Below are 12,677 nucleotides of genomic sequence, written 5' to 3'. Positions count from 1 at the left end.
GTCATTTCCTTCTCCAGAGGATCTTCCCAATCCAGGGAATGAACCCCTGTTTCTTATGTCTCCTGCATTGGCAGGCGGGTTCTTTACCACTGGTACCATCTGGGAACTCCATATACTGTATAATTCGGGGAAGCCTGAATTATATAGTATATGGAGCCATTTTGATAACGGTAACCACCTTTGTTGGGGGAAAAGTCCAGGCACGTAAGTGGGAAAGGGCATTTGATGTCTGGGTCAGCTGGAGGGCGGGGCAAGGTGCGGGTTTGATGGCTTTAGCAGAAACTGAGGGCTATCACAGTGATCCAGGCTGGGTCCTGCCCACAAGGTGCTCACAACCTAGTTGGGCCGATGAGTAAAAGTCTCAGGGCGGGGTTACCAGGGTGACAATGAGAGGGACGCACAGGACTGTGGAAGCCCCAGTGCCAGGATCATCGGAAGAGGCTTCCCGGAGGGGGAGACATTTGATATGGATCTTTTTTTTTTGGCTGCACGGGGTCTTAGCTGCAGCGTGCAGATCTTCACTGCGTCGTGCGGGGTGTTTTGTTGGGCACAGACCCTCTAGCTGTGGTGCTCAGGCTTCAGTAGTTGTAGCACGTGAGCTTAGTTACTCAGCAACGTGTGAGATCTTAGTTCTCCGACCAGGGATCGAAACTGCACCCCTTGCATTGCTAAGTGGATTCTTAACCACTGAACCACCAGGCAAATCCCTTGATATGGAGCTTGGAGGATGTGTATGAGTGTCCTAGGCAGGTCAAGAGGACGAGGAACGTTGCAGGGAGGAGGAACGCCTTGAGTGCCGAATTGCAGAGTGGGAGCTCTGTCCAGAGGGCTGAAGGGAGATAAAAAAAACGTTTAGCAACCACTCAGAAGGGGTGCTGACTGTAAACAACTGGGGTGCCCGAGCTCCTGCTTCCCTTAGCCAGCCCGAGACAGGTCCCAGGTGTAACTGCTTTCCTCAATGTGTTTCCTCTTCTTTAAAATGGTTATGATGGGGACTTCCCTGGTCACCAGTGGTTAAGAGTCCGTGCTTCCACTTCAGGGGACACAGGTTTGATCCCCCGTCAAGGAACTAAGATCCTGCATGCCTCATGATGTAGCCAAAAAGGAAAAGAAAAAAGGTTGTGACTAATGTTCCCAACTAATCAGTCACTGTCAGGGTCTCATCAGATAAAGTCAAAAAGTGCTCAGCACTAGACCCCACATAGTAGGCGTTCAGTAATGCCAGTCGCCATCACTATATATATATTTTAAAACTTTATTTTATATTGGAGTATAGCCGATTATGTTGTGATAGTTTCAGGTGGACCGCAAAGGGACTCAGCCATACATTTACACGTATCCATTCTCCCCCAAACTCCCCTCCCATCCAGACTGCCACCCAACATTGAGTAGAGTTCCCTAGGCTATACAGAAGGACCTTGTTGGTTATCCATTTTAAATATAGCTGTGCCATCACTATATTTTCATTAACTACTTAATGGGGGGAATGGCCTATGGATTTATTTAAGTAAAAGGGCTTTAAAAATTTAAAAACACTGGACAAATGCTGGCTGTGAGAGGCAGCCTGGTGTGTCGGGAAAGTCAAGGGCAATAGACTCGAGTTCAATTTCTGAGTTGCTGTGTGACTTGGGCCAAGTCGCCTCACCTCTCAGATCTTCATTTTCTTCTGTTATAAAATGGGGCCAGTAAGAGTACCGGGCATCCCTCAGGGTTGTCATGAAGACTCACAGGGCTGTTACGCGTGCAGGGCTGTTCCCATCCCTGCCTCCCTTCTTTCCCTTCCCCAGCAGCCCTGGTGTTCATTTACCGCCCACCCCACCCCCAGCAACCCCTTCCCAGACCCCCATCCATCATCCTGTCCTTTGCGGAGGTTAAGTGGGTCCCCAAGCAGCGAATCCAAACTCTCCCGAAGCCCCGTCTGCACAATGCGGCCCGCTGTTAGTGAGCACCCCGGCTGGCCCGGAGGATTGGGTTTCAGCCGGCCGGCCGGCGCTGGCGGATGCCCAGGCCAGCGGCGGGCAGGCAGGGGGACAGAGCGGAGGAGCCCGGCGTCGTGGGGACTCCTCCGCCTGGGGCCTGAGAAAACAAGAACAGGCTCCAGGCAGGCAACCGAGGCAGAGGAGGGCCTCTGACGGCAGGAGGACAAGGAGGGGTATGTGCTGGGAGAGTCAGCGGGCAGAAGGATTTTACATTAGCTGGGTCCTCTTTCCATGAGCCTGAGGGCGGAGTGGGGCAGGGTGGGGGGAGCTGAGCTGCAAAAACATCACGCTGCCTCTTGGCACATTTCAGCCTGTAAGATCCACGGCCTGCCCACAGCTGGCCCAGGGCTGCCCTGCTGGCATCGCCGCCTTCTACTTGGTTGCTTTGGACCAGCGACCCCAAGATGCCCTTAGCTGATGCTTCTTGCCTGGTTTTCAGAGGAGAGGGAGGCCGCAGGAAACCCGAGGCTGATCGTTCAAATCCAGCGTTGCTGCTTTGGGGCTGTGTGACTTTGGGCAGGTCTCTGAGCCTTTCTGAATTCAGACTCCTCATCTGTACAATGAGTAACAGTGCCAGCCTTGTAGGATGTGTGGAGTGATGCCTCAAGGCCTGGCACCAAGAGCATGGTACCTGAATGCTCTGATTTTTTTCCCCTCCCATTTGCGAATCAGCGTGACCTGGTGCCTTCTGGGGTCAGACCAAACATGTCCCATCCGGCCTTGCCTCTTAGCGGCTTGTGGCCTCTGGGGAGTCCTTGATCTCGCCGAGCTTCGGCTTCTCCATTTCTTGCTCTGAAGCGTCAGTGAGACAATGTCAGTGAAGCCCACCCTGTGTCCTCCACAAGTGTCAGTGATTTTCGCTGTTGCTTTCATAGGGCCCAGCCTTTGCATGTGGTGAAGACCCTTTGCACCCAGTGCCTCCTGGGAGCCTCTCAGCAGCCCTGGGGGGTACATCGAGTGAGAATATTGTGATCCCCAATTTATAGATGAAGAGACTGAGGCTCAGAGAGGTACAGTGAACTTTTCCAAATCACCCAGCTTATCTGCGGCCTTGAACTTTATCTCCTGATCCTGACTATTGCCTCCCCTTGGAATCCTAACATGGACCATAGGACGAATGCTCCAACTCCCCGCAATCGCTAGCCCGGGTCTGGCCTCCACACTGTGGCTAGCATCTGACCAGGCCGTGGCAGGGTAGACAGGCCTGTGTTCGAGTCACCTTAGCCCCATTAGCCCCAGCAGGGAGCAGCTGGAGCTACTGGGAAGGGTTCGGAGTGGCATCTGCAGCTCGGGTCCCATGCCAGGCTGTTTGGTCACCTGGGCCGAGGGCTGCTGGCCAATCTGGAGTAAAGACCCCAGGAAATCACTGCAAGATATCTGCCCGTGTTCTCATGTCCATGTTCTTAAGATAGACCATATCACTACCCTCCTCAGGAACCCTCTATAGCTCTCCATTGCCCCATTTTGGATCTTCAGGACAAGATCCAAACTCCTTAGCCCCATACTTGAGGCCCTAAGGTCTGGCCCCATCCTGAGGTGACAGATTCATCCACAAAGCATTTTGCTCCCACCCCATGGGACAGACACGCCAGCCCAATGCGGTGGTGAAGAACATGGGCTTTGGCGTGAGACAGACGGAGCTCCACCACTGCCTGGCCGTGAAAACCTTGAACAATCTCTCCTAACTTTAGCTTTCCCATCTGTAAAGGGAGGTTCAGTAAAATACCTACTTTATAAATGGTTACAATGAAATGAGATAATGAATGCTATACCTTTAGCCCAGAGCCCACCACTGAGACCCTCAGGTTTTACTGTTGCCCAGACTCAAGTTTCACACCTTTGAGCCTTTGATTCTGCCATGCCCTTTACATGGGATGCCCTTCCCCTCTCCTCCCAGCCCAAATGCCACCTCCTCTGAGACGCCTTTGCTAATTCCCTGGTTAAGACTAATCCTTTCTTCCCCTGGTTTCCTGGTTTGCAGCCCAAATCAGCTGTTTCACTCTGCCTCTCTCTGTAGAGAGTTTGCATCTTGGACACTAGTCTGGAAAGCTCCTTGAGGAAAGGACTTGTTGATCTGTTTTTACATTCCCAGTGTTCAGCACAGGGCCTGACACACAAGAGGTAAAGTCAAGTAGATGTTTGTTGAATGACCATGATCTTGTTTCTCAGACTAGGAGAATTCAGGGACAGCTGCCAGAAAGAAAGCCCTCGAGTTAAGTTTTGGAAGAGAAGTTAGCCAGGCTCCAAAGCTGGAAGGACATTCCAAGCAGAAAAATTGGGAACTTTCAAGTCACCAAGGCCCAAGGAAACATAGCACCTTCTGCACGCAGAAGGAAACTCAGGGTGGCTGGTCACGGCCAAAAGGTAATTAAGCTGGCCTGGCTGACAGGGACATTGAATGGGTTGTTGAGGAGCTAGGACTTGACCTCGCTGGCAGTGGGAGTTCTGAAGGGCATTCGGTTCAGTTAAGACATGATCAGACATGGGCTTTAGAAACCTCACCCGTGTGTAAATCAAATGCATTTACTGCGTACCAGAACCATTTCTCAGTGCTAAAGTCACAGCGGTGAAGGAGGCAGACACAAAGCTCTCCCAGAATGAGGGCCTTCAGTTCAGTTCAGTCCCTCAGTCGTGTCCAACTCTTTGTGACCCCATGGACTGCCTTGGAGACTGCAGATCAACAGGACTCATCTATATGATGTCACTTAATTCTCACATGACCCATTATACAGATGGGGAAACTGAGGTCCAGAGAGGAGCACAGGCTTGCCTACAGTCACTCAGTAAAGGAGTGCCAGAGCCAGGGTTCTAGTCTAGCCTGGACAGTCTGTGCACCACCCTCTGCTGCCTTCCTCTTTCTTTCCCCTCCTGTCCTTACACAGGCCCATAAACAAGAAGAGCATAGTGTGTGGGTGTGTGTGGGTGTGTGTGTTTTAAGGCTATAGCTACAGCCTCCTGAAAATAACACAGATGAAGAATGAGACAGATGATGGTTCAAATCCCAGCCCTGCCTCTGAGTGCTTCTGCAGGCTGTTTCGCCTCTCTGATGTCAGTTTCCACATCTGTAAAGTGGGGCTAATGTACCCTACAGGTTGCCAGGAGCCTGAGGCCATGCTTCAAGCGCCCAACTCAATGCCTAGCACACAGTAGGCACTTAATAAATGTTTCTCCTCTTGTCTTTGGAACTCTCACCTACTGTCATTAGTGCAGATGGTGTCTGTGGCCCTAAGGAAGTCTGATCCAAGAAGGGGTCAGATGGAGCTGACCAAGGGTGTGTCAGGGAGCAGAGGGCGACCCCCCCCCCCACTCCAGCCTGAAAACAGGGCCCCGCGCAGCCACTCTCCCGTTGGCCCAACGCTAACGACTTCAGTGTGTCTCCTTTTTAGCGCAAATATTTCTGAAATGTGCACTGCTCATTCACACATAGCCAGAGGGGTCTTTGGGCCTCCCCAGCCTGTGCGATCAGGGCCTCCTGATTGCTTTCTTCTGTGCAGTCTCCAGGAAGCAGAGGGGGGTGTGGGAGCAGCGGGGCGAGGGCCAAAGCCACTCCCAGGGTCCGACCCTGTTTTCCCCATCAAGTAAGGCACTCTGGGCTGGTGGCTGGGTGCTGAAAATCTTGTCCACATACTCTCAGTTTCCCCATCTTTCCACTGGGATTTTTTTTTTTAATGGTCACTTCGAACATCCAGAGATTGGGATCTGGGCATTTCCAGGGCTACCTGGAAGGTTGGGAGGGCCCAGAGGCGAGTGAAAGGGCAGTGTTAGGCAGGGCGGGGGTGGGTGGTACCAGGGGGGCTGGGAAAGATGTGGGCAGATGGGTGTGGTCCAGCAAGGGGGCCTCGGACAGTCGCTGACCTTGACTGGGCAGCCCCTGCTCCCACTCTCCAGCTCAGCCCTCAGCCCCATCACTCCCTGCACCTCCCTCCCTCACGTCTGCCCGCAAGCCATGCTGCTGTCACCTCCATGCCTTTGCCTCTGTTGTCCCTTCTGCCTGGCACGCTTTCCCACTTAGCCTCTCATGACTCTCTCCTAACTCATCCTTCAAGCTGTTTATCTGTGTCACTTCCTCCAGGAAGCCGCCCCTGGATTGTTTGTTTGTTTGTTTTCTTCCTCTCCTGCAGTACCCAGTTGCCATCACATACAGAACCCCACACACATTCCTGTTATGGTTTTGTCATGTCATGTGGTGATTAATTATCTGTGTACAGTGAAAGTGGCTTCCCCTGCACGCTGGATTGTCATTGTCACAGTAGGGGGGAGCAGGGGGGGGAGTGGGGAGCGCATTTCTAGCAATTGAGAAGCAGCTTGGTGGAGCCTAGTGGTCCCCAAAGTGTGGGGAGTGAGCTGATATCAGGTAGTTTGCAGGCAAACTTTTTTAATGCTAATAGTCTTATGTTTGTTTTCTTTCCTTTTATGGCAAGTGATATTGGTTTCCCATTTGTAATAATGATAACTTTTTCCTCTTTAAAATGCACTTAAGAAAAAAAAAAGAGTCGGAAGAAATTTTGTAATTATATAATAGTACAGGCTGTAGATGGAAACAGCCAAAGTCATAGATGTTGTCCTTAAGGAGCAGAACACTAGCATGTTCAAGCCCTACAGTTTCAAGGGAGGGAAGGGGAATTCAGCCTTTGACTGAAGACCTACTAAGTGCAAAGCCTTCTGCTGGGTCTTGGGGTAAATAAATTACAAACAGGGTGGAAGGGGAGACGATCAGAAGAAACAGTGTGCAAGAGAGAGTACCAAGCAGTCTGTACAGCTGGAGCACAGCTAGTAAATGGAATAGTTGAGTGACCTTGGGCAAGTCCCTAAGCCTGTGTAAACCTCAGTTCTCCCATCTGTGAAATGGGACAGTATCAGTTATCTCTTGGCATTGTTGTGAGAATGTTGGTAAGGGTTTCTGGCACCTAACAGACAGGATCTCTGGTCTCAATGAACCTGAGTTCTCTCCCTCTAGATTTTTGAGAACAGAGGGGCAAGGTCTGGGGTGTTATGGGGAGGAGGGAAGTGCTGGTGATGGAAATAGGGCGTGGCTTTCTGAACCCCACCGAGTTCCCAGGGAAACTGAGCTTGAACTTCAGTACTTGGTTAAGAGGAACAAAGAGGAAACCAGAGCATTCCAGGAAAGCAGCATCAGACGGACCAGGAGGGGCTCCCTGGAGGCCTCAGCCCTTGAACGAGAGGCTGATGTCCATCAGATGTTGGCAGGCGTGGTCTGGGGTGTGGGGGGAGCTGCTTGGACGCGCCTTCACTTGCAGCGGCCACCTGATGAGCCCAAAGGAAACGATGTGTGTACGCCAGCACAGGGTCAGCCAAAATGCACCACTCTGGATCTGAAAAAGAATAGGCACCACTTACTGATGACCTGCTTGGGCTGGGCTGCAAGCTAAGAACCCTCCTGTCTCACTTAGCTCTCCTGTTCACCTCCACAAGGTATTATGGCCTTTGTCTAGGTGAGGAGACTGAAGCTTAGAAAGGTTGCAAGTCCAAGGTGGCAGAAAAGGTATTGGAGTTGAACTCGGACCTCCCAATCCCAGACTATCTGCTCTGCTTACCTGCCTTTTTTGCAGAGAGTGGAGGGAGATGTGGACGTGGAAAGGCAAAAGGCCAAGGGGAAGTTGTGGGGAAAGCACCCTGGGGTTCCCTCCTGCCGCGACTCCAGGGGGGTAACAGCCTTCCTGGCAGAGCCCAGGAGCGGCTTGGCGAGAAAGGAGCATAGGGGCCGCCTTCTGCGTCCTCCCCAGCGTACCTGCAAGCTAGCCCCTCCTCCTAGCCCCTTCCAGTCTATGACCAAGCAGCCCGTTGACTTCCTGTCCTTCTGAGATCCCCTCTTACTGGTTCCAGTTGTGGTGGGAGGCAGAGGAGAGGAACAGTGGGACCCCCAAACCTGAGCTCCCTGGGAGCCCAGTGTTTGAGGACCAGCTTTTAGCATGACTTTTGGCCAGTCCTTTGTGCCTCTCTGGGCCCGAGTTTCCACCCAGGCATGGAGGACATCAGTCCGCAGTCCTTCCTCTGGGCTGTGGAATCCTCTAGCGCTTGGCCTCCAGGTCAGCCCAAGAATCCAGCCAAGGGGTGGGGCCACCTGCTTGGCGGGTTTGCCTCCCTCCCCCTCCACCGACCCCTCTCTGGTCCCAAGCACAGTCTCCTCTCTCCCTTGTCGCGCACAGCTCCCAGCAGCTGTTCCTCGGGCCCAGGCAGAGAGCCCAGCTTGGCACGTCTCTGGTTGAGGCCGATGAGAGAAAACAGGTTAAAAGTTCAGCCCTTGTTCTCTCCAGGAAGAAAAATCTGTAGCATTCGGAGTGTGAAAAGGAACCCTTTTTTCAGCTCCAAAGCAGCACAATAGAACTTCCCTCCAATTTGCCATCAAAAGGACGCCCTTGGCACTGGACTCCACCGTCCCTGGCACCCCCCCCCCCCACTGCCAGCCCCCAGTGACCGCAAACACGAGCCACAGGCGGTCATGGGGACACTGCCGCATCCTCTCTTGTCAGCCCGCCGGTCTGCCTGGGGTCACCTCTGGCTCAGCACTTCCTTCTTTCCCACCCTCCCATCCGTACCGCCCCTGCCTGGTTCAAGACCTTGTTCCTCCCATTTTGACCCTGACAGCGACCTGGACACTTCCCCCTGCCCCCACTCTCCTTGCCCAAGTTCATTCAACCCAGGCCATCAAACGAAGTGTCTAGAAGTTTACAAGGTAGGAGGCAGGAGACCCTCACCTCCCACTCTGCCACCAACTCCTGGGTGATCGTTAGGACGCCTCTTCCCCTCTCTGTGCCTCAGTTGCCCTATTTCCAAAATAAGGCTCTTAGACTGGACCAGGGATAGGATCTCAGATGGTGGGTTTCCTGGTGCTGGTTTCCTGGAGCACTGTGGTGAGAAGCCCTGTGTAGTCACAGAGTGTGGGCATTGATTAGTGATGTCTGTCCTGGGCACAGGATGGGAGCTAAGCAGCAAACATGCCTCTCACTCACTCTCGCTCACCTAGGGGGTGTGGAAGGTCCAGCTGTGATCCCCTAGGTCTCTCCACCTATCCTTTGACAACTCTTTGTATTCACACCCCATCTCCACCACCAGACTGTGAACTGCTCCCTTAGAGGGGCTTTGCTAGTCATCCTCAGGGTACCCAGTACAGTGCTTGGGTACATAATGTACATCAGGATATATTTGTGGATTGGATGCCCAAGCAATTTAAATCTACTCAGTGCATCACAGTTCAGTCCAAAAGGCATTTTGAATCCCCTGTGGCAGGAAACGGGAGAGGGGAGGGGTGCTGAGCCCGATCTGGGGGTGAATGGAGATCTTTCTGGCCCTGTGGGTCTCCTTTGTCATTGACTATATGGTTCCTCTCCTCCAGCTTGAATAACGGGAAGCAAGTAGGGCCCAGCTGGTTCAGAAGCTGATCTGAGTTTTCTGAATCCCCAGAGGGCAGGTGATGGGCTGGCCCCACTGGACACGGTGTTCACCTCTGCCACCCCTCCATCCCCAGGGCCCTGTCCTTGGGACAGAGTTGGCTGAGCCCTGGGGGAGGGGGCTCACGGATGAGGATACGATGGAGAACTCCCAGCTCCTGGAGAAAGGGGAAGGATATCCCTGATGGGCGTGAGGCAGATGCCAAAATTGGGATAACGAGGCAGCTTGGCTGGGGGCCAAGGGAGGCCTCTGTAAGGCCAACATTCCAGTTGGTGAGAATTTGATGCACGCGGAAAAGCAAACAGGACCCTCATTTTGAAGGAACAATCTGAAATTTCTTGAGGACTCTTTGAAGCCCATCCAGGAGACCCCATGACCATGTGTAGAAGGGCGGGAGTTGCATTTAAGGGGTGGAGTCTAGAGTAATAGACTCAAATGATTGGCTGGAGTGTGGGAGTGGGAGGGATCATGGAGTGAGAGGCAGGACCTAAAGGGAGGGTAGTCTATAGGGTCAAACCCAGTGATTGGAGCAAGGGAAGTAGGTGGCTGCTCTGTACAGAGGGCCCTCAAGAGGGAAGTTCTTGGTGATTGATAGTGCTTCGTAGGCACCTCAGCAGTGACTCTGCTCTCTCCACAGAAACGCTGATGGACTCAACCACAGCGACGGCGGAGCTGGGCTGGATTGTGCATCCTCCGTCGGGGGTAAGTCAGTGGTCCTCAAACCCTGCCTGGTCTCCAGGATACCTCCAGTTCTGCTGCAGGGCCTGGATGCCCTACCCCACCCCATTTGAGCCCCTTCCCCTCCTTCAGGTCCCAGGACCTGGGCTCTCATTGCCCCACCCTACTGCCGTTGATTGAGTACCAGTTACCGTGACAACAGGCTGGATGCTTTTAGCTCTTGTCCTATAGAATTCTAAGAGTGAGGTTGAGAAGTGGGTACTCACAACCCCTGTTTTACAGATAGGAGAAGTGAATTGTCAGTTCCTGAGCATGCAGTGGGTGTCATACTTTATCAAAGCACCTTTACACACATCATCTCCAATCCTATGGGAAGGAACCACCTCCATTTTACAGATGAGGAAACTGAAGCTCAGAGAGCTATAGCCACCTGCCAGGGACCCTACAGCTAGTAAGTGATGAGGGCTCAGCTTTGTAACCAAGGCTGTGACCTAGTCCTCTGGGTCCCCACAACACTAGATTCCACCTTCCTGAGCTCCTACCATCACACTTCCTTGGGTCCAGTGGTCTGAGGCCATGTAGGCTATGAGCTTCCCAGAAACACAATCAGGCACAGGGACTTCCCTGGTGGTCCAGTGGTTAAGACTCTGTGCTCCCACTGCACAGGGCACAGGTTCGATCCCTGGTCCAGGAGCTAAAATCCCACATGGCATGTGGCACATACCCGCCCCCCCCCCCAAAAAAAAAGGATCCGGCACAGTTTGAGATCCTTTTCTTGTTACAACAACCACCCCAGCAGTTACCTATAGGCTGTGGAGTCAGACCCCTGAAGAAAGAGAGTCGCTCAGTCATGTCCAACTCTTTGCAACCCTATGGACTGTAGCCTACCAGGCTCCTCCAGCATGGGATTTTCCAGGCAAGAGTACTGGAGTAGGTTGCCATTTCCTTCCCCAAGGGATCTTCCCGACCCAGGGATCGAACTCAGGTCTCCCACCTTGCTTTAACTGCCTGAGCCGTCAGGGAAGCCATTCCAATTCTGCCACTTACCAGCTGTGTGATTTGGAGGCCAGTTCCTTAACCTGTCTGAGCTTTAGTTTCCTCATCTATCAAATGGTGGTGATCATGTCTTCCTCATAGAACTGTTGTGAGGTTTTTCTACAAAGTATCCAGCATAGCATGCCTGATGTAGAGTGGGCGCCCAGTGACAAGTGGCTATGGGGACGGTCGTCGTCATCATCTTCATCGTCATCCTTTCTGATACCGCTCCCTCCTCACCCCCCTGGTCTCTGGCGGGGGTTCGGGGCTCCCCCAGCCCACAGCTACGCCTCCCCCCATCTGAGCTCCTCCACAGGGACTCAGCTGCTACCCCAAGGAACTGCGTCCTCTGCTACCCCCCTCAGGCCTGTGCTCTCAATAGGCAGGGCCCCAGGGTCAGGCCTCTTTCTGCGGCTCTTTCTTGTCACCAATTTTCCATCTGCAAAGGCGGCTGGGCCCACAGCCCCACCCTGCCAGTAATGAGGCCAGGCTGGGCTGCAGGGCCCCCGGACACAATTATTTGGGGTGTTTAGGCTGCAGGGCCTCCGCATGTTAATTAGAGAGAGGGGAGAAAGGCAGAGTGCTCTAATTAAGTGCTCTAATTAAGTTCTGAAGAAGAGCAGTGATTGTAACAAGGGGCTGACTTTGTCACATGGTGCCACCAAAAAAAAAAAAAAAAAAATTAAATGCAACGTAGGGAGCTTCAGAGCCGCCATTGAAGTAGTGGCTGGGCCCGCTCGGCCTTGCTTACACACACTCACCCTTCACAGCATCCACAGCCACCGCTCTGCCCCGCGCAGGCTCAGCCCAGAGAATCTGAGGGAGACAGAAAGACAAAGAGCACCCAGGCGAGGGTGACACCTCTCCCACCGCTTACCCTCCCCCGACAGTCGCTTCTGGCAGTCGGGGAAATAGAGGCCCAGAGGGGAGCAGTGATTTGCCTAAGGTCACACATCAAGTTAGGAGAGCTGGGACAAAGCCCACTGCTGGGTCCTCGTGTTTCGAGGCAGGGTGGACAAGCATGGGCATGGGTCTGAGTCAGGGCCTGGGTGACCTGGGGTCAAGTGCCAGTGTATGACTGTACTTCTCTGGTCTCTACTTGCTCATCTGTAAAATGGGGATAACCATGCTTCCCACATGTGATAATCATGACAAAGAAATGAGATCCTATTACAGCACCCACCCTGGGCTCAGCACGGGTTCACCTTGTTTGTTAGGGCCCTTTTTTGTGTCTGCCCCAGGTGAAGCCAGCCCAACACCAAAGAGGGGCACAAGATAAGGAGGAATCGGGGAGCTGGTCCCAGCAAGCTCTCAGACCCACTGGGGGAGACCAGACCCAGAGGGGTTGGGCGTGCCTGGCACTCATTCAGGCAGGTTGTTCCCAAAGGCCCAAGGGAGAGTTGGTGAACCCGGACGCGGCGGCTGGAGGGAGACTCCGCTACAGGAGGTTCCAGAAGGCTGGATAGAGAAGTAAGAGGTGCTCGAGGGGGCATGAAAGGCTGAACAAAGGCTCAGCCTTCGAGTGAGCCTCCTCGTGAGCGTCTGTGGATGGAACACGGTCTGTGCCCTTCTGCT

The 12,677-nt window shown here is 53.2% G+C and overlaps 1 protein-coding gene and 1 long non-coding RNA gene across 2 annotated transcripts in view; one reads left to right on the top strand and one right to left on the bottom strand.

The window, feature by feature from the left end:
• EPHB2 (EPH receptor B2) overlaps positions 1-12,677 on the top strand; it is a 219,125-nt gene that overhangs the window by 66,460 nt on the left and 139,988 nt on the right. Inside the window, exon 2 of the mRNA XM_081574545.1 lies at positions 10,027-10,091. Within this exon, the coding sequence (XP_081430671.1) occupies positions 10,027-10,091 (65 nt within the window). The remainder of the gene's footprint in view (positions 1-10,026; positions 10,092-12,677) is intronic.
• LOC145540290 (uncharacterized) lies at positions 6,480-10,245 on the bottom strand. The gene is made up of 3 exons (XR_014078254.1): positions 8,961-10,245; positions 8,696-8,861; positions 6,480-7,312 (listed from the first exon to the last, which is right to left on the bottom strand). It is a non-coding gene; the product is annotated as an uncharacterized LOC145540290 (long non-coding RNA).

Source organism: Giraffa tippelskirchi, chromosome 3 (assembly GCF_054371585.1).
Source record: "Giraffa tippelskirchi isolate mGirTip1 chromosome 3, T2T-mGirTip1v1.2.pri, whole genome shotgun sequence".
Lineage (NCBI taxonomy): Eukaryota > Metazoa > Chordata > Mammalia > Artiodactyla > Giraffidae > Giraffa > Giraffa tippelskirchi.
The sequence above is the reverse complement of the archived record's forward strand: the minus strand, read 5'-3'. Positions and strand labels throughout refer to the sequence as shown.